Below are 21067 nucleotides of genomic sequence, written 5' to 3'. Positions count from 1 at the left end.
GAGCCGGAGAACTCCGCCCCTTCCCTGGGAGCGCGCGGGCTGGGAAGGCGGAAGGGAAGGGGCGGAGCAATCTTCAAACTTGCTCTGAGAGCTGGAGGCGGAACGCAGAAGGTACCAGCCCCGTGCATCCTAGGGATCAGGCCGCGGGCTCCAGGCTTGGCTCCTGGCACTGGCCCTGTCCATCTGGGTGGCCTAGAACAAGTCGCTGCTCCAATCTGAGCCGCATCTCACAAGGTGTGAATTGGGGAGAGTGCCTGGCTCCTGGTTCCTAGAGGAGTAAACCCACAGTGAAGTAGCCCCTAGAGATCCTCCCCCAGCACCTCAGCCGTCTCCTGGGTTCCCCCAGGCTGACTCACCTTGGCTGGCCTCCGCCGCAGGGATAAGGAGGCCCAGGACTCTCTGCTGACCTGGTGCTCAAATTAAAGGCTGAATCCCTGGCCCCCTTGGTGGCTGCTTTCCCATAAGGAGACTGCCAGTTATTGAGCACCAGGTGTTTACACACATTAGCACATCTTTAATCCTACAGCCTCCAGGCAAGGTGCTTACTATCGGCCCATGCTTTAAACCAAGACACTGGGATTCAGAGAGGTTAAGGTTGTGCTAAAGATCACACAACTAGGAACTGACAAGGCTAGGATTCCAGCCAAACCCATGCCTTTGCCCAGTACCAGCTTCCCCAAACTCAGTCACTTGGGGACCACCTTCACAATCTCCACCCCATCCGCACATCACCCAGTGTATTGGTTTGCCAGCGCTGGTGTACCACACACTGGATGGCTTAAACAACAGAAATGTGTTCTCTCGCAGTTCTGGAGGTTAGATGTCCAAGATCAAGGTGTCAGCAGAGTTGGTTCCTTCTGAGGTCTCTCTCCTTGGCATATAAATGGCCGCCTTCTCCCTGTGTCTTCGCATGGTCTTCCCTCTGCGTGTCTGTGTCCTAATCTTCTCTTCTTAAAAGGATACCAGTCAACTGGATTAGGTCTACGCTAACTAACTCATTTTAACTTAATTACCTCTTTAATGGCCCAGTCTCCAACTACACGTACATTCTGAGGTACTGGGGGTTAGAACTTCAACATACGGATTTTGAGGGACACAATTCAGTCCATAAAACCTATACTGTTACTTACATTATTATTGACTTTAAGCCAACATACGTGTTTCTAGATTTATTTCAAAAGGAAAGTATGGAAATCCAAGATCAAGGCACCGACAGATTCAGTGTCTGGTGAGGGCCTGCTTCCTGGTTTGTAGATGGCTATCCTCCTACTGCATCTTCACATGGCAGAAAGAGAGAGGGAGCTTGGTGGGGCCTCTTTTGTAATGGAACGAATCCCCTCCAAGAGGGCTCCACCGTCATGACCTAAGCACCTCCAAAGGCCCTATCTCCTGATACCATCATGCTAGCGGTTAAGATTTCAATATATGAATCTAGGGGAAACACAAACATTAGACCATAACCATTACTTATATAGTAGTATTTCAGCAAAAACTTGAAGAAAGACAGGATAAAAGCCATGCAGATACTCAGAGAAAGAGCACTCCAGGTAGAAGAAACAAGTGCAAAGGTCCTGAGACAGCATCGAGCCTGAGTGCTTGTGAAACAGGGAGGCCAGGAGGGAATGAGGCAGCAAGACCCACTATGAAGGCCCGCGTGCCTGGAGCCCGTGCTCCACAACCGGGGGGGCCACCGCAATGAGAAGCCCCCACACCACGGCGGGGAGTAGCCCCTGCTCGCCACAAGTGGAGAGGGCCCGTGCGCAGCCACAAAGACCCAACACAACCAAAAATAAATAAATAAATTTATAAAAAAAAAAAAGAAGTATGTGTAATTCTCTTCCACATCTGTGACGGTTAATTTCATGTGCCAATTCGGCTAGGCCATGGTAACCAGATATTTGGTTGAACATAAGTCTAGATGTTGCTCTGAAGGTATTTTTTTAGATAAGATTACCGTTAAAATCAGTCGACTTTGAGTAAAGCATATTACCCTCCATAATGGGTTGGGCCTCATCCAATCCGTGAAAGGCCTTAAGAGGAAAAGACGGAGGCCCCTCAGGGAAGATGGCATTCTGTCTCCAGATATATGTATCCTACTACCTCCACACTCACCCTGAAATGGCCCTGAGAAATTCTTGAGCAAAACTCCTTAGCACTGCCCAGATAAAAAAAGATGCCTTCTTCTCTGGGGAAAACTGCCGTCTCTGACGGTTATTCCACATCCTGATGCTTTCACCATTAAGTGCAGACCCCAGACCCTCAGACACAGCTGTCAGTCCCAACTTGTGAGTAGTTCCTGATTGAAACAATATGATGTCACCCTGCGGAACTCACAATATAATATCCCCTAAGAAAGCATTGTACATAAAAATTCTGGTCCAAGTAAATCGATGGAAAATTCCCCCAAAACACTGTGGCAAAATCCACTGATTGCCCACAGAATCCATTCTTTCCTTCTTTCGTGAAAATATATCTGGAGCAGGGCAAGTGGCTTCCCAGCCATGCTGTATTTCCCAGCTTTTCTTGAAGTTGGATGTGGCCATGGAACTAAGTGGTCACCAATGAGAGGGAATGAGAGGGGCAGCCCTTTAAGACTAGGCTCTACCTTTTCCATACTCTTCCCTCTCCAGCAAGCCACAGCACATCTGCACCTATGAGTGTGTGCTGTGACCACAAACACAAGACAACACCCTAGGGCAGTGATTCTCAGACTGTGGCTCTCAAAACACCAGCACCACCTGAGAACTTGTTAGAAATGCAAACTCTCAGTCCTTTCATCAGATCTACTGAATCAGAAGCTCTGAGGGTGATGCCAGCAATCTGTATTAAACCAGACCCCTATGTAATTCTGAAGCTCACCTACGTTTGCGCATGCTTCCCTAGGGGGTGGCAGAAATAAGACAGAAGGCATCTGGTTCCCTGAATGACTACAGGGCGCAGAGAGTCACCAGGGGGCCTGGAATTCAGATCCTTACAAGGAAGAGAAGTAAACTTCCATCTGGTTTGGGCTTTGTTTATTTATTTATTTGTTTTTATTTTTGGAAGTGGGGATGGGGGTGTCTTTTGTTACAGCAGTTTATCTTTTCAACCTAAATAAAACAAACCTCCAGGAATGAGTAAAAACCCAACTGCAGGCAGTGGTCCCTCTCTCCGGGGTTTGCTAGACCAGAGCTTCCCCATGGGAGTGTTCCACAACAACCCGCTTCAAATTCGGTGTGGGTGTGCTCAGATCATGATCTCCTCGGGCCTCAGGGCAGCCGGCTGAAACCTATCTGGCCAGAGACCACAGGCTGTACAGCCATGAGCGGCCTTCTCCTTTTACCCCAATACACATGATCATTTTTGTGTATGCCCTGACATGAAAACTGCCCTGGGGAGGCCTCCTGCTCTTCATAATGTTCCATCTTCTGCTTCTTGCTCTCCCTTCCCCTGCTTCTCTGACCTCTTAGTACACAGCAAGGTCTGGGTCTCTTGCTCTGATGGCCTGACTTGGGCACTCTGCTCCAGGTTGGCTATTTGAACATTCTCCTCTGAGCTGTGCCATGCTTCTGAGCTGATGGTCACTGGGATTTTCCTTTCCACTCCAGTCTCCCTAAAGACAGGGGGATCCATTCTCAATTTTAAGGCAGTGCTTGGAGATTGTTGGAGGATTTCTTTTCTCCCGGGTTTCTCTGCCTGAGTCCTTTGCTCCAAAGGAGGCTGTTTGGAGCAGGTAGCTATCCGCACCTCCCCAGGTCAACTCAGGCTCAGGGGTGGTTGCTTCATGGACCACTTTGCGTGCTGGCAGGCAATGTGATGGGTCTCAGGGACTAGAGCAAAAGAAGGCAGCCTAGAGCCCTCCGTCCTTTGCTTTTACTCCCATGCCTGATTACATTGGTTAGCATTAGGTTCAGCTGAGAGTGACAGACAAGGAGGACTTAATAAGGAAGTGCTCAAAGAATGATAGGGACATGTCAAAAGAACACACAAGCCAGCTGAAAGGGACTCCTACTGGCCAAATCTGTACATCAGAGTAATGATAAAAATATAGATCATAACCCATTGAATAGAAATAAGAATCCATGAGTCCATATTTACTGTAGGAAAGAAAAAGAGAGAGAGAAAGGAAGGAAGGAAGGAAGGAAGGTCCTTACATTTGTATGTCAACTAATAAATGTAGAAAACCGACAGAATTAACAAATCACACAGGCACCTTATGTATTTGCACAAAGGCACCTTATGTATAGCAGCAGCCATGATTCCTGGGCTGTGTTTCTTCCCATTCGTGGCTAGAGTAAGGCTGCCAGATAGAATACAGGACACCCAGTTGAATCTGAATTTCAGATGAACAAATAAGACTTATTTCAGATAAGTATGTCCTGTGCAATTTTGGGAACACACTTACCCTAAAAAAAATGTATTTTGTTTCTCTGAAATTCAATTAACTGAGCATCCTATATTTTTATTTGCCAAATCTTCCAGCCCCAGTCTGGAGGCAGTGGTACACTCAAACTGACGTGTATCATTTCATGAGAGCCAACTGCTAAATTTTTAGGAATTTTCTGAGCTGACTGTTAAACCACTGGGAGCTTGAAATCAACCATGGTGGGAGTATTTACACCATGGAAACTGCAGTCATCACGAATCAGTGCTTTTCTGTTTTTAGAACTGGTTGTGAAACATTTACCAATTCTCCACTGTCTAGAAGCTTCCTTGTCTTTAACACACTGAGTCAAGACTCTGAAACCGTGTCCGTGGGTGCTCTACAGTTGCATGGGAGGCACACACCCAGGGCCACCAGGGAAGGCAGCCTCACGGGGACCGATGGTACCAGAAGCGCTTCCTGCCCAGGGACTACTTGGCCATCTACTATGGCTTCCAGCGGAGCGGCTGGGCCCGTGAGCCATGGCTGCTGAGCCTGCACGTCCGGAGCCTGTGCTCCGCAACGGGAGGGGCCACAACAGTGAGAGGCCCGCGTACCGCAAAAAAAAAAAAAAAGAATGTCTGCATCATCTTAAACATCTTCTATACTGTGACTTTTGAATAACTCAGGAAAATTTCCATTTAAGAAGACTTCTGCCCTAATTTCAAACACAGGAGCACATTTTCAAGCTATCAAGAAAATAAACTGCTTAAGAGTCGACCAGCTGAGAAAAGAATCAATCTCATTTTCCAGATTAGGAAAACTATCATCTCAGCATCTCCCGCTCTGATACCCCTGTTATCTTTCTTCCCACATGAGCCTGTGGGGTGAAGAAATGAGTCCAGAACTTGCAGGGGTAAACAAGACTTTTCTCTAGTGAGGCGTAAGCAGGGACACAGAGCCTCATCTCATACCAAACACCAAAATAAAGGCTAAATATCTTTTTAAAACCATCACAGAAGCTATCACAATTGGATAACTACCAGATCTCTGGACATGGAAGGATTTTCAAAGCTTAGATAGAAACAAGCCCAAAGGAAAAATAATTTAACACATTTTATTAAAGAAAAATTAAATATTTGTCCTGAAACAATAAACAGCAAAAGCACTCTTTTCCTTAGAAAAATAATTTGGCAAGTATTTACCTAAATTATTTGTACGAAAAGTTTTAAAAATTGCTCCATTAATCTTATGTCTAGGAATCCAGCCCAAAGCCAGAATCCAAAATACAGAAAAAGCTTATTGCACGAGGATATTAATTATAAGATTATTTATAACAATGAACACCTGTAAGTCTTACCTGTCAACCACTTGGGGAGCAGTTAAGTCAATTTACTTGGACCTCTGTGTACTGTTTATTAGGCAGCACTAAAAACTGACATTACCAGCTCCTTTAGAGTGATACAGAGAAGGGATGCTGACCCCGTGCTGGGACAACCAAGCAGGCACGGGGGGCACACACGGTGACTCTGCGGCCCTGCAAAGCCACTGCAGGTTCACGTGTCTGGGGGCACACTGATAACAAGAAACCCTGCGACAAATACGATACACTCAGTGTCACCAATGATGTTAATCCTCCTAGAGTTTATGTTAATTGAGTCTGAATATAACATACTTTTTTAACAAGTTGGAGAGACGTCTAACTTTATTTTCTTCCAACTGGACAGGCAGTTGTGTCATCACCATTTATTATATCATCGACCCTTTTCTCACTGAGTGGAAATACCACAAGTACAGGTTCTAGTAATATCAGAAGAGGGGGAAATTTGCACTGAAAACAATGAAATAGAGTTTCTATTCTGTTGAAACTCAAAAACCTGAAAAATAAATGTTGATTCAGGGTGGTAGGACTTGGGGCTGTGCGGCTCACATCACAGCGGCCTCAGTATCACCTGGGAACCAGAATCTGCCTTTTGCTGGGTCCCCAGGCTCTTCCCAGGCACACTAGTTTGAGCAGCACAGCTAAGGGACCTGGATAGACTGCGTAGTATGATGGGGAGAGAATAAGGTTTGGAACTGGTCTTTATTTTGGCTTTGGACATGGGCCTTGAATCTGTACCTAGACCTAGACTTGCTGCCAGGACCTCCTTGGGAAAAGGCCCGTCACCTTCATCCTCCTCGTCTCCAACAGGAGGCGGGAGGGTCTCAACATCCTCTCTACTGATTGTTGTGAAGACGGCAGCGAACGAGGGTGGGGGACACACCTGGCACATATTATAGGCCAGGGCCCCAGACTTGCCCATTTGCAAAACACACAAGAGTTTGCTACCTGAAATATCTGATCTTGGGTGAATTTTTGAAAGAGATCTGGCAACACTTTTTTATATAAAACTTTTATTTGAGATCATGTAGATTCACATGCAGTTATAGAAATAACACAGCGAGATCCACGTATGCTTTACCCAGTCTCCATAATCGTGGCATCTTTCAAAACATGGTAAATATCACCACCAGGATATTGTCACTGATACAGCCCACTGCTCTTATTCATCTTTTCCTAGATTTACTGGTAGTCATATGTGTGTGTTTACATGTGTGTGTGTGTGTGTGTGTGTGTGCAAATTCTATGCAATTTAATCACACGCTGTGTTTATGTATGCCAATAGTTTTTAAACGGTTTGTGCAAACAGAGGCTTCCCCACCTTTTCAGGGGCCCTGGTTAAGTTTACTTTTACCCTCAGCAAAATAAAGGATTGATTAAGCAAATAGAGTAAACAGGATTGAAGACAGGAGGAAATATTTAACCAAGGTCAGGACAAACTATTTTCAAGAGCAAGCTCACTGACCTCAGTCACTGAAATCTTAGCCACCTCTGCATCCTGTTTTCCACCCTACGGGTTTCTCCTTTCTTCGTCTCATTTTTCCACCAATCCCAAAGAGGGAAGCATCCTTGACCTCTTCCAGATGCTGGTCTCTCTGTGTCTTTGTCCATCTGTGTCTCTCTCTTAGTTCTGTGGCACTGTCCCTCTGTCTCATGCTCTCCCAACCTTAACCCTCACCCGCAGTACAGACACTCAAAACATCACCTCTCAGGAGCCAAATACTGAGAACCCCCAGGAGCACATGCTGGCCACCCTGTTGCATTTCTGTGTTGAGATAATTATCAAACAGATAAACTCCAGCCAGAAAAACTAACATCCTGGCCTGACTCCAACTATGTGGAATCTGAGCTCCTCCCTGGGCAGGAGGGTCTGTCTAAGGAGATTATGAAACTCCTGATGGGAAGAGGCAGGGAGAGGGAAGTGGATATAACAGGACTGCAGCAATGGAAACACAGCCAGGTCCCAGCTAGAACGGAGGGCAAGCTGTACACAGGAGAGGACTACAAGAAAGTTCGACTCCAAGAACTACTTAAAGACGTACTACGCCTTCGATTCAGGCACCGTAGCTGAAAATGAAATCTTGAAATTTAACCTGAAAAACCTCTTTGAAACCTTCTCTTCAGGTGAGTGTCTGGTCTCCATCTCAGGGAGAGACAGGGCTGCACCTGACAGGAAGGGCTGCCGGCGGCAGCGGACCTGTCCTCTGGGACACGGCTCACCAAGGATGTCGCAAAGGCAGCTCAGCCTGTGAACCCATGAGGACCTCTGCTGGGTGGCCACTGAGCGGGACCTAAGCACTGGCCTTAGAAGCCAAAGAGCCAGGCTTGAGTCTATGACAGTCAGTCTCAGTTTCTTCCCCCTGTGAAATGGGAAGGTAACTCCTGAGCTGTGGGGCTCACAGGCTCATGCTGGAGGGGATCTGAGACAACAGACATGAGCACACTGCCCGCATCTGACTATCTCTGCCTGTCTTCCCTTAAAGCCGGGCTTGGTAGCCTTGGCTCATGAATCCCCTTGAAAATCTGAGGAAAGCTCTGGTGCACAGGCGTGCACGTGCGCGCACGCACACACACACACAGAGTCACACTCCTAATCTTTTACTCAGAATTAAGAGAGTTCATGGATTCACAAAGCCAAACCACAGCTCAGTTTACAAAACTCTGCTCTTGGGTGTCAGGCTGGGTGATCAGCAGGGATTATCGCCCAGGTTCCTCAGTGTACACAAGGAGAGGCTGAGGTGGGAAAGAGGGGGGTGGCCAGCCCAGGTCAGACTGCCAGTCAGTGGCAGCAGCGAACTTCAAGATCAGTTAACGCAGGGCTGCCACGCACAGTTGGGCAGGGAGTATACTGAACAATTAGGGGTTACTTAGTCACTCAGCAAACATTGCCTGACTATGTAATCAGTGCCAAGAATGGTATATTAAGCAATGTCCACAAAAATACAGAGGAAAGAAAGCTTAAGGCTCACAGAGACATCTGAGGAGACTTTCTAGAGGAGGGACCGGCACTAAGCCTTGAAAAATAGACAGGTGTATTTCAATGGAGAGCGGAGGAGGGAGGAAGCAGGGAGAAGAGGGCAGTGCACTTCGTGCTACTCTGAGGCAAAGATCCTTCCCCTCAACTCATCACCAGATCCCCTTGCCTCCCCTGATTGGCTGAGCCAGTTTTGAACCCACTGGCTCAGGTCTTATCCCTTATCAGAAGCTCTGTCTTCTGCAACGAGGAGGTGGGAGAGTGGGCCATGGGGGGTCACTCTCACCATTGTTTTAAACCCAGAGTCAGAAGACTGTTGGAAACAAACCAGTTCCAACCAAGAAGTCATTCTGAAACCTGCCCAGAAGTGCAGAACTTGTCCTATCAGGCCTCTGGTAGCAACCCTTGGGGCAGCAGGGGGATGTGGTGTGTGCCAGGCTGTGCCCCACCTGCCAGCCGTCACCCCCTGAGCCCCAGGCGTGGGGGTCTGGACTCCCCACACAGCCTGGCTGCTACCCAAGGCAGGGTCGGGTCCCCTGTGAGCCACCCTCCCCTGCTGGCAAGCCCTGAGGCAGGGCAGAGCCTGGCATCTCCATCCACCACAGCTGGGCCTGGAGTAGGGTGTCCCCCGCTCCCACGCACCTGGAAAACACTGTCTCCTGCAGCAGGAGTGAGAGGTGACGTCCTGATCAACACTGGCCCAGGCCCCACCATCTACCAGCTGCTCTCGGCCTGTGAAGCCTTCCGGGAGATCATCGCCTCAGACCACTTGCAGCAGAACCCCCAGGAGGTGAAGAAGTGGCTGAAGAAGGAGCCAGGGGCCTACGACTTGTCCCCAGCCATGCAGTAGGTGTGTGAGCTGGAGGGAGACAGGTACCCACGGCCACCATCTCTCTCAGATGAGGTCTCCCCATCACCTGCAGGCCAGAGCCTGAACCTGCCACCCTGCTTCACCTGCCACTTCCCTACAGGTTCTTCCTGACCTGGGTCTCTGACCCACAGCACCTTCCTCTCTTTGAGTGAGTCCTGCCTCCAGCCTCAGAGCTGCCTGTGCTCTTAGCTTTGGTTGCCCTACTGGGCTCTCCATACTTTGTATCCCACTCATCCTGCAGAACCAGCTTCAGTCCCCGCCTCCTCCTGGAAGCCTCCCCTGATTGCTCTAGCCCACACAGATCTCACTTCCCTCTGGTGCAGCTTCTCCTTAACCCTAATGTTGGAGGGGGACTTGTTATGGGAAGACACGGGCTTCAAGGAATCCCCCTGAAGCACTCTTATGAAATCCCACAGACCAACAGCACTGACCCTTCCAGGCACCTTCCCCATCCAATTCACAGAGAGGGGACCCATCTACCAGAGCCCCAGGGGGCACAGGCAGGATGCTGGCCCTGATTTTGCAACTGAGGAAACTGAGGCCCAGACATGGAGAGTGGCCTCTAGGCCACCTTAGAGCCAGGACAAAGATCAGAGTTTAAATTCCTGACCCATCATTGGGCCGTGGGGCTCTGACCTAGTTATAGGTAGGGGCAGCCTGACGTGGGACAGAGCTGGAGGGTCTCTAAGCACAGGGTCTCCACATCAACCCAGCCTGGGCTTCATTCATTCCTGTCACCATTCACGGAGAGCATTCTGATGGTCACGCCTGCTTCTAGGTACTGGAACTATTACAGTGAACAGACAAAGTCTCAGCCCCAAGGAGCTCACATTCTAGTAGGGAAGACAACACAACCAAGCTAGATAGAGGTAGATATTCAGGGAAAAACAAGTGTTCTAGAGAACAATCTTCAGCTGAGTAGAGGCCTACAAGAAGTAGGGGTGCTGTGTTAGGTGGAATGGTGTCTTAATCACCTCGGGCTGCCATGAAATGCCATATACCCAGTTGCTTCAACAAAGACATTCATTTCTCATGGTTCTGGAGACTGGAAGCTCAAGACCAGGTCTGGTGAGGGCCCTTTTCCTGGCTGGTAGACAGCCGTCTTCTTGTTGTGTCCTCACAAGAAGGAAAAGGAAAGTCAGCAAGCTCTCTAGTGTGTCTTCTTTTAAAAGGCACAAATCCCACCATGAGAGGCCCCACCCTCATGATCTCATCTACCTCTAATTACCTGCCAAAGGCTCCATCTCCAAATACCATCCCATTCATGTTAGGTTTTCAGCATATGATTGTGAGGGGGGCATAGTTCTGTCCACAGCAGGTGGTAAGAGGAGGCCTCTCCAGGGAGGAGCCCTCGGAGCAGCTTCCTGGGTGAGGCGAAGGAGGAAGGATGTGAAGATCTGGGGAAAGAGAGTGTCAGGCAGAGGGGACAGCAAGGGCCAAGGCCCAGCAATGGGAAAGAGCATGTTTAACAAAGCATATTTAAAGGGTCAAGGGCTGCAGGGAGGAGGCATGTGGACATGTTGCTTCATGGGTACAGTTTCAGTATGGGGTGATAAAAAATTTCGGAAGCAGACAGTAGTGATAGTTGCACACATTGTGAATGCAATTAATGCCCCTGAATTGTACATTTGAAGTGATTTAAATGGCAAGTTTTTGTTATATATATTTTACAACTTGAAAACTCAATAAGGCAATGTATCAAAAATCGAATTATTTTGAATTATCAAGAAGAAAGATGAATAGAAGGGGAGGAAGGAGGAAGTGGACAAAGAGGAAGAAGGAAGAATTAACTGTCAAATCCCCCATCACCTACCAGCTGTGTAGCCTTGAGCAAATTACTCAACCTCTCTGTGCCTCCGTTTCCTCATCTGTATAATGGTGGAAATACGATCTCCCTCAAAGAGTTGCTCAACAGGTTAAATCATGGGCCTTGCCCATAGGGAGCCCCTGCATAGGGGGCGAGGGGTGGAGGGATGTTGTCATAATTTTCTTCATCACCTCCATGACCCTCCCCCACAGGAGCAAGTGGCAGGAGAAGGAGGCCCGTCTCCAAAGGACAGTCACGCGGGTTACTGAAGTGGGATGTGAACCAGCCACACCCACTGGGGCTCACCCAGGTGCCACCAGTTGACTGTGTGCTGACCCTGCTGGCCCTGGAGTGCGCCTGCCATGACGTGGACGCCTACCAGGCAGCCGGGCGAGGCCTGGTCGGCCTGCTGAAGCCGGGCGGGCACCTGGTCACCGCGTTAGCCCTGCGCACCCAGCACTACATGGTGGGCGCCAAGAAGTTCTTTGGGCTCCACCGGGAGAAGGAGACAGTGGAGAAGGCCTTGCAGGAGGCCGGCTGCCAGGTGCTGAGGTGCCAGTACTCCCGTGTCATCTCCTCAGAGGCCCACTGCACCAATGAGGGCATCTGCTCTGTGGTCGCCCGCAAGAGTCCCAGGGCCTGAGGCCAGCCTGGCAGAGAGGGCCTGCCCCAGAAGGGAAGTCAGGGCCAGCGTTCCTTAGAGTCTCACTCCACAGCCCCCTAATGCAGGGCCAGCCTGAACTCTACCCCTTCATTCTTATTACTATGTCCCAAGATCACAGGTGAAAAGCAGGGTCTCCCTGCCCCCAGCCCAGGGGTCTGTCCCCCACACCCTTTTCTGGCTCATACTGCGCCAAAACATCAGGAAAATAAAGTGGCTCAGCTAGATGTTGCCTTAATTTTGTTCCTCCCCCACCCCCCGCAGACAAGGATTTGAGACAGGATCCCAGGAAGCACCAGTAGGAGCGTGGGAAGGAAAGCAGGGAAGGCAGACAGACAGGCAGGTAATAAAGCGTGTGTCACCAAGCCCGTCACCACTGCGGGCAACTGGAGATCACCCGTCGGGGGGCTTCAGAGTCGCCCCATGCCAGGAAGTTGCGGCATTTGTCCACCAACTCCCAGGGTCGTGGTTGAGGGCTGCCCAGGGTGCATTAATTGGCCAGGATTGTTGAGCCTGCCTATCGTGTGCAACAGGGAGAGACACTCGGACAGAGACTGGCAGGGCTGGTCCCTGGAAGTTGGAGGGTGGGGCTGGTCTGGGCAGCCTGGCCCTTCTGCTGGAGGAACAGGACCTCAGGTTCTCAAAGCCCAAAGGCATCTGCAAGAACTAGATGATTTCTGGGCCAAACTCCTATTCCCCCTTGGGTGGGAAAACCAAGATCTGGGAGGAGAGGTGACTGGTTCCTGATGGCTCAGTGAGTCCACTGCAGAGCCAGAGCTGGAGCCGTGAGCCAGGTTAGGATGGACCTGGATGGGGGGTGGAGCTGCCGGGAGAGGGTACAAAGGGAGACCTGGAGAACCCAGGGGAGGCAGGGGCCTGTACCCAGCCCATGGACTCTGTGCCCCTCATTCTTTCTTCCTCAGGTCACCCCATGGGCCCAGTACCCTGGGCTTAGGAGGGCAACCAGAGGCCCACGGCAGCTCCCCCAGAATACTTGTGAAGTGAGGCGACTATGGACCTGGCAGGTGCTGGAGCCCCAGGGAGTGGTCAGCTGAACTAGGCCAGGCAGGGCAGGGAGTCAGGCTGCTCCAACCATATGACCAAGAAAACAAGCTCTCGGAGCTTTGGGAAGACCTGGGTTACATCCCTAGAAGAAACTTCACGAAGTCCTGTATCTCTCGAGACACTCCTTGCCCACACAGCCGGCCAGCTCACATGCCAGCCAGCTCCTGACTCTGGGCTGACATGTTCTCTCTGGGATGTGGGAGAGTGTTGGCCTTTCTCCACCAAAGCCTGGCTCATACAAAGCCCTTCATGCTCTCTGACCTATGGCATGGGCCCCTCACAGCTCCCAGTGTCTACATTAGCCCATGCTCCATCAAGCAGTCTCCCACAGCAAATGCAGTCCAGCCTCTGCCCTGTTGGAACCGTGGGCATCGGGAAAAGTTCCCAACAGGTAACGGCCCACGAGGCTCTCCACAACCTGGCTGCTGCCTCGTGTCCTGCAGCCACCACGCAGGGCTCCCTGAACGTCCAGCCACCTCCCACCTGCGTGTCCTCGCTACAGAAACTCATTCTCTCTCCTCCAGCCCATGCCCCAGCTCTGAATGGCTTCCAACAAGGTGTCCAGGCCACAGCAGTGACAGGGAGAAGGACTGAGTCAGGACTCTTCACTCAGACAAAAGGGCAGCCTCCATTTGCTAACCTGCTGCTAAAGTCCAGTGTTTTCCAAACTGCTTCTATTGTGTTCTTGGGGGGTCCCTGAGCCTTAAGGCAGAGGGCAGCAGCAGGACAGTCCTCCTTCCAGTGTCAGCTGGGACATGGGCTGCTGACAGGAGAGAGGGGGCAATGTGAGGCGGCAATGGCTCCCCATGACCACCAGAGGGCAGTGCAGGGCAGAAAGCTGCCGGCAGACATGCAAGGAGAGCAGATTTCAGAGGCTTGCTTGGAAAGAAAATTCCATGCTTGGGCCCCTTTTTGGCTCAGTTGGGTCCTGCCAGCCCTCACCGAGCCCAGGGCCATAACCAGACCCCTCAGAGGAGCCTGGAAACCATTGGACAGGAAGAGCCTCCATGATACCGGGACTTGCTGTCTCCGTGGGTCCTGGACACTGCATGTCAGCTGGGGCCCAGGAGACTAGGGCTTTGCAAACTAACGTGCCTGTGAGTCACCTGGGGAGCTTGTTCAACTATGGATTCCGATCCAATAGGTCCGGTGCAGTAGGGCCTGAGATTCTGCATTCTCAACAAGCCTCAAACTACCCTGATGCTTCTGGGCCAAAGGCCATACCTTGAAGACGAAGGCATTAAGGAATGCATCTTGATTTCTGCTTCCCCCTGAGTAACAGGGTTCCTGGGCACACCTTGGAGTCGGCACACCTAACTTCCTGGCCCCTAGCTCCAGGTGAGAGAGGGAGGAGGCCCAGCACTCCACCCAGAAAACATCCCCGGTTCCCCTTCTCTTAACCCAGGCCCGGTGGGCTCTCCTCCCTCTGCGCTTTGACAGTCTTCTCCTCCAGATAGAAGTCCTCAGGGAATGGACTGAGGGAGCCCCCAGACTCCTCACTCAGCAGGATTTGCTGCTGCTGAGGTCGGCATGTGTTTCAAACAACTAGATGCCTGCCAGCCAGCCCCTCACGGCTAAGACACCCCTCAACCCTCCACATCACCTGCCCTCCTCTGAGCTCCTAAGAGGCAGAGGGGACAGGGTGGATTAACATGAGGACCAAAGATGCAAAGTGGCTTCCACAAAGGCGCTGCCCTTCAACATTCCCAGTACGAGTCCCTCAAAGAAGGCTGGGGGCTTGGACTGGGGTTCTCACCCTGGATAGGCATGAAGTCACCCAGGGAGCTGGAACCTTCCTGCAGCCTGGGAACTCCTCCGGACCAACTACATCAAAAGCTCTGGGCTGAGGGACCCAGGCAGCTGTATTTCATAACACTCTCCTGGGGAATCGAGTGTGGAACCCAGATAGAGAACTACTCACCTGGGCCACTGCTCACGGACCACCTGGGGCTCTAATAAAATGCATATTCTGAGTTGATAGGTCTGAGATGGGCTGAGAATTTGCATTTCTAACATGTCCCCAGGTGATGCCTCTGCTGCTGATCCCAGAACCAGTCTGGGAAACAAGACTACAGACAGGGGGGCCTCCTCTCGTCCCCCCTGCCTGGGCCCATGCTAGCTGGGGGAGGGGGACTGAGGAACACAATAAAGCGGTCCAAGTGCAAAGCAAAACAATGACCCCCCGTGGGCCACATCCTTTAGAGCTGGGATACTGACTGATTCACAAAAGCCTTCTGAATCAGCAAAGCCAGAGCGCTGCCTCTACTAATATGTCATTGGGAGCACCCAAGAGGCACTCATTCCTTCTAGAAGTTCATCCACAGAGCAGCTGTCTGTATTTTAGCCCCACTTGCTCTCCTGCCCTCCCGACTACAGTGTCCAGCCACCTCCACTTGCCAGACCTCAACCCCTCTAACTCAGCAGGTGCAAAGGCAAAGTCCCCATCCCCCATCCCTCTCCTGCTCCCCCGTCCCCACCCCAGTGAGGACACTTCCGTCCATGCCCTCACTCATCCCAACCTCTTTCCTCTCTCACCATCAGTTGTCACCCTGGCTCACCCAAGCCTCTTCATGTTACCTCCTAAACAACTCTTCAAATCCACCCAACTGCTCTCAACCCCATCGCTGCCTGAACCCAGCCATATTATCCTCACTTCAATTCTGCCATGCATTCCTGACCGGTCCCAGCCTCCATATCTGCCGTTTTGTGCCTGATTTTTATCTTCTCCACAAGCCAATGAACTCCTTGGAGCGCACGGGGCCTGCCACACAGGAGGGGTTTGATAAATGCCACCTGCATGAAGGAAAGAGTCAGGGGCCCTGGTGTCCAGTCCTGGCTCTGTTCACTCACTTGCTGACCTTTGGCAAGAACTTTCTTTCCCCTGGCATCACTCTCCTCATCTGAAATGGTACCCAAAGATGCTTAAACATCAGTTCTGAGATCCCTGTGAGGGGATGTGATATTCTGTAGCTTACTCCCCCCGAGAAGCCAGGAGGGTCAGCTGAGTGTCCCAGGAGAGAACAGTCATGGGGCCCCCTGATCCCAGGAGTGACCCCTTTTTCTCTCCCTCTCTCCTCACCACCAGCCAAGCCCTTCCCTGAACCTGGACGTCCCAGCCTGAGAAGTGTCAGGGCTCCCCCACCCGCAGACTCTGGGCTGCAGGATGGGTATCAGAGGGAGCTTGTTAGAAATGCAGACTCTCAGATCCCAGCCCCGACCTGCTGAAGCAGACCTGCACTTTAACAAGATCCCCAGGGGCTTCTCCTGCATTACAACCTGAAAAGCCCTGATTTAGAAATGCAGAGATGAAGATAGGATGCCGAGGGGGAGGAAGGGCAGAGGAGAGGGAGCAGGGCTCCTTCCCAGCAGGGCTCCTTCCTCTCTGGCCTTCCTCACCCTCCTGTCTCAGCTCAGTGGTTGGGGGTCCCCACCTCCCCACACAGAGCACATTCTCCCTCCTCACCCCCTCCATTCCCACCACATCACCCATTTCTTCCTTCATGCCACATGTTATTGTTTCCTGTCTCTATCCCCTTCCCTCCCCGGAAAGGACGTTCTCTCCTTCCCTGATGTACCCCCCCACCCCGTGCCCATCACGCCGTACGAGCGGCACAAGTATTGCTAAATAAAGAAGTTGACTGTGTGAAACTTACAATTATGGACTTCACCCTCTGAACTTCAAAGCTGCCAAAACCACCTAATCCAGCAGCTTTGTCCCATTCTTTACATTTCAAACGGGCCAGAAGCCAACAACTTTGTACTTCAGGCAGAACATGGAGATTTCAAAGCATGTACCAGGGTGGGGTAGATTGCAAAACTGACCAAGATTCTTCCCTTGCCAGCAGGCAACTTGTCTTTGCAAATGACTTGGCTGCCCCTCCCACTAGGAGGTCACATCTATTCCTCTTCATCACCTCCCCACTCCCAATCTGGGCGTGGCCATGTGTCTTGCTTTGGTCAATACAGCGTCAGCAAAAGCGATGCTGGCAGGGGCTTGAAAAGCGCTTGCACATGGGCTTGTTCCATCTCTCGCTCCTTGGTATTTACCCAAGAGAGTTGAAAATGTATGTCCACACAAACACTTGTACACAGATGTCGATACCAGCTTTGTTCATAATTGCCCAAACTCGGAAGCAACCGAGATGTCATTCAATAGGTGAATGGATGAATATACTGTGGTCCATCCAGATAATGGAATATTATTTGGTACTAAAAAATAATGATCTCTCAAGCCCTGAAAGTCATGGAGGAACCTTAAATCATATTACTAAGTGAAAGAAGCCCATCGGAAAAGGCTACAGCCAACTCACAGAATAATGAAATAAAAATAAATGCTTCTCGGGCTTCCCTGGTGGCGCAGTGGTTGAGAGTCCGCCTGCCGATGCAGGGGACATGGGTTCGTGCCCCGGTCCGGGAAGATCTCACATGTCGCGGAGCAGCTGGGCCCGTGAGCCCTGGCCGCTGAGCCTGCGCGTCCGGAGCCTGTGCTCCGCAACGGGAGAGGCCACAGCAGTGAGAGGCCTGCGTATCGCAAAAAAAAGCTTCTCGTTTTCAGTCTCTAATTTTGGGGGTAAGTGGCTACCACACAAAAAATAACTGAAACAGATTTTTCAATTAAAGTGGCAGAGCAAACACACATTTGAGCTCTATCTGTTCTGAAACCCCACTAAAATGACAGTAAACATTATTTGGCACCATAAACCCACAAGGGCAAACTGAAAAGGAGTTGACAGCACCACGATTTTGAAAGCTGGGGGTCAGCCTGATTAGTGGTCCCTAACTTAGCTGCATCATAAGCCCGCAGTGGTGGATGCTGGTAAGCAAGATGATTTGCTTTAGGAGACTGGACTGGCTGCTTCTGGAAAAGGCAGATCAAGTGGGCTGACTGTGGGCGCACAACAGGAGGATTGTTGAACACTGTGTGGGATAAGGCCAGGTGCTCATCAACCCAGTGCAGCTGGCACTCCTCACCCACACACACAGGACCAAGGTGGGTTCTCAGAGAGGGCGAAACAGAGGGCGGCTGGACCACGGACTACGAGTGGATGGGAGAAGCACCATCCTGAAAATAAAAGGATTATGAAGACTTACAGGCTGAATATCAAGGCCATCCCCTGCCCCGGGCTTCTTCCCTCTTACTCAGCTTCCAGAATGCCTGCTGCTAGGTGTTTTTTCCTCTAGCAGGAGGCCGGGTGGAGGGGGTGTTCTCTGGAGAATCTGACCAAGGCAAGAGAAATTGACTTAAGGTGTCCTGTTGACCTAAGAAATCGACATCAGTTGTCCCCCAACAAATAACTCAGGCAGATCACCTCCCCACCATGAGTACAGAGCTTCTAACCTCTGCAGTGCCCCCCTCCAAGTATGAGCAGACAGCTAAGGATTGCCACATGCCTGAGGAGAACCTAATCACTAGAGAACAAAACAACAGGAAAAAAAAGCAACATGGGAGAAACAGATTGTGTAGGAAGAAGAAATTTACACCATAATCACTGGCATCTACAAGGAACAGGTTCTGTCCTGCTGGGGCCAAATCAGGGCTTAAAATAGTAGGAAATCCAGAAATCCAGGAAAGGCAAATGTAAGCTTCAGCAGAGGAGCCTGGAATTCTGGAAGGGAAGGGTCCTCCACCCCAGCCCCTCACACCCCACATGGGAAGATAATAAAAATTCCTCCAAACTTCCTTAGGGGTCACCTGATGTGACCTAACACTCCAGCCACATTGGCCTAACTGTTCCCAAACCTCAGCCCTCCCTGCCTCAGAATCTTTGCATGTGCTGTTTACTCTGCTTTGCATGCCTTTGGCCTTGGCTGTGGCCATACTTGGTAGATCCTCCCCTTAGCTCTAAACCCAGGTAGTTTATCTGCTCCACCTAGAGCATCTTTCCTTCCCCCTTCACCACCAGCATGGTGCCACATGGTTTTGCAAGGCTCTGTGGACCGACCCGTCATCTTGTTTGCCACAAGTCTGTGAGCTCCATCAGGTTGGGGACAGATCTTAACTACTTCTGTACACCCAGGGCTGGAACATGGCATGTTACCATGGGAATCAGCACAAATGAGCACATGTCTCAGTTAGCCATTGTCTGCTGGGCTAATTGTCACTGGACACAGCCCTCAATTGTCCTCCCCATCACTGTATCACAGAGGGCAGTAGAGAGTGGAGGTCAAAGGCATCACTACCTGGGTTTCAATCCTGATGCCGACACTCAGGTTTATGAACCTGGGTAAGTTAGTTAAGCTCTCTCCAATGCTGTTTCATCATATACAAAATGCGGTGATAGTGGAGATGAAATGAGTGCATATATAATAGTAAGCACTCAGCATCTCGTCTGATGCAAGGTAAGCGCTATGAAGTGTTGGCTGTTGTCAGGACTCCTTCCCTTTTAATTCCACTCATGTCCAGTGAGCACAGAGGAGGAACCTCCCACCCTGCTGGGCATCCAGGGATCAATCAGTGACTGAGTCAGAGGTGGCTGGAGGGTGGGTTCCAGCACGCAAAGCCGGGGGGCTCCCAAGGAGGTCCGTAGGGATTTAGGGAACCCCAAGGAAGTCAGTGGGCCCTGAGGGAGCTCCCCTGAAGGCACAGAGCTTGACCCTGAAGAAGGCAGATGAGGAGGACATCACCTTTCCAGGATGACACAATCAGGAAGGAGGGGAAAATACCTGGCGTGTGCAGGTGAGGTAGCATTATGAGGAGACTATGATAGGAGAGGAAGCTGAGGCGTGAGTGGGGACAGAGCCCAGCTGGGTTGGATGGATGGGATGGGCGACTGGCTGGATTGGGATGTCGCTGTGGGGGTCGGCACCGTGCAGGCTGCCCTGGGCTCCTGCTTCAGCGGCTGCCCTGGTCACGGACAGCCTTGCAATGGCCATCGAGCTCTCTGAGGACCAGAACAGGAAGTGGAGCCCAGCACCCTGACAAACACCAAAGAATAAGCGTGCACACCTTGGGAATTCTTGAACTTGGAATCCAGACTGGGAGTGGCAAATATTCATGGAATACTTGAGTCTTAGAATCCAGCTTACAGGGACACAGAAGCTGAGCATTCTGGAAGCCTCTAGAAGACAGGCATGTTCAAGGCTGGCCCAATTCTCTCCCAGATTTGGCCTGTGTGGTAGGACTCTGGTCTGGTTTTCGGATTCTTCTGAGGAAAGTGGGAACCTGGGTGAGGCTGGGCTCTGAGGCCCTGCCCTCCCCACACACCTGGATGACAGTGGGTGGGCTCCTCCTAACATGCTGAGTGAATCTTCATCTGCTGGTGGGTCCTGAGCTCCATGTCGTGGGCACAGCACAAGGGCCTTCGGGACAGCCCGGATCATACTGCACTATCAGTGGTCTGAGCAAAAGACGGGGGTGAAGATTTGTTCAGACCCACCCCCCACCCCTGGCATGGACGTGAAGGCAACAACGTCTTGCCCATCTTGCTCCCCATGGGTGCTGGGATGTCTGGGGAAGCAGGAAGGGCTCAGGGGGCAGGAGTCATCCCTGGGGGAAGGGTGATGGGGCCTTAACACAAGGAAGGACACACATTCATCCATTGAGGAGGCTGGTGGGCGAGTGTGTGTATGGGTGTAGGGGGAAGGGAGTGAGCTCCCCGTCACTGTGGGCTATGCAAGCAGAAGCTGAGAGCTCCTGCAGGATGGAGGAGAGGGGCTCCCGCAGCTCAGCACCCAGTGGGAAGTTGGTCTAGAGGAGGTACCTTGTGGCCTTCCCTTTAGTCCTCAGGCTGAGGGTGGGTGTGTGACATGGGTGTGGCTGGCTGCCCCTGAGAGGGGGCACAGCCAGGGTGAGCACCAGGAAAGAGGGAAGGAGCCTGGGAGAGTCATCAAGGGCTCCTGCAGGGGCTGGCGTGGGCTTAGAGGGGTTTCCCCAGGCAGAGGGGCCGGTCTAGGGCTTATCATCCTGCAAAGAGACTGGTGTGATGAAAGGCAGTGGGAAGGTGGGCAGGCGTGGGGCACCCAGGTC

At 51.3% G+C, this 21067-nt stretch overlaps 1 protein-coding gene across 1 annotated transcript; it reads left to right on the top strand.

Moving 5' to 3' along the window:
* Positions 1-7620: 7620 nt before the first annotated feature.
* INMT (indolethylamine N-methyltransferase) lies at positions 7621-12350 on the top strand. Its single transcript, XM_033862688.2, is given in 5 exon segments — positions 7621-7730; positions 7732-7847; positions 9363-9570; positions 11588-11636; positions 11638-12350. Coding segments are annotated over 5 exon segments (864 nt in total). The 3' UTR covers positions 12019-12350.
* The last annotated feature ends 8717 nt before the right edge of the window (positions 12351-21067 follow it).

This window comes from Tursiops truncatus, chromosome 9 (assembly GCF_011762595.2).
Source record: "Tursiops truncatus isolate mTurTru1 chromosome 9, mTurTru1.mat.Y, whole genome shotgun sequence".
Lineage (NCBI taxonomy): Eukaryota > Metazoa > Chordata > Mammalia > Artiodactyla > Delphinidae > Tursiops > Tursiops truncatus.
Note: the sequence above shows the minus strand (reverse complement) of the source record. Positions and strands in the feature narration are given on the sequence as shown.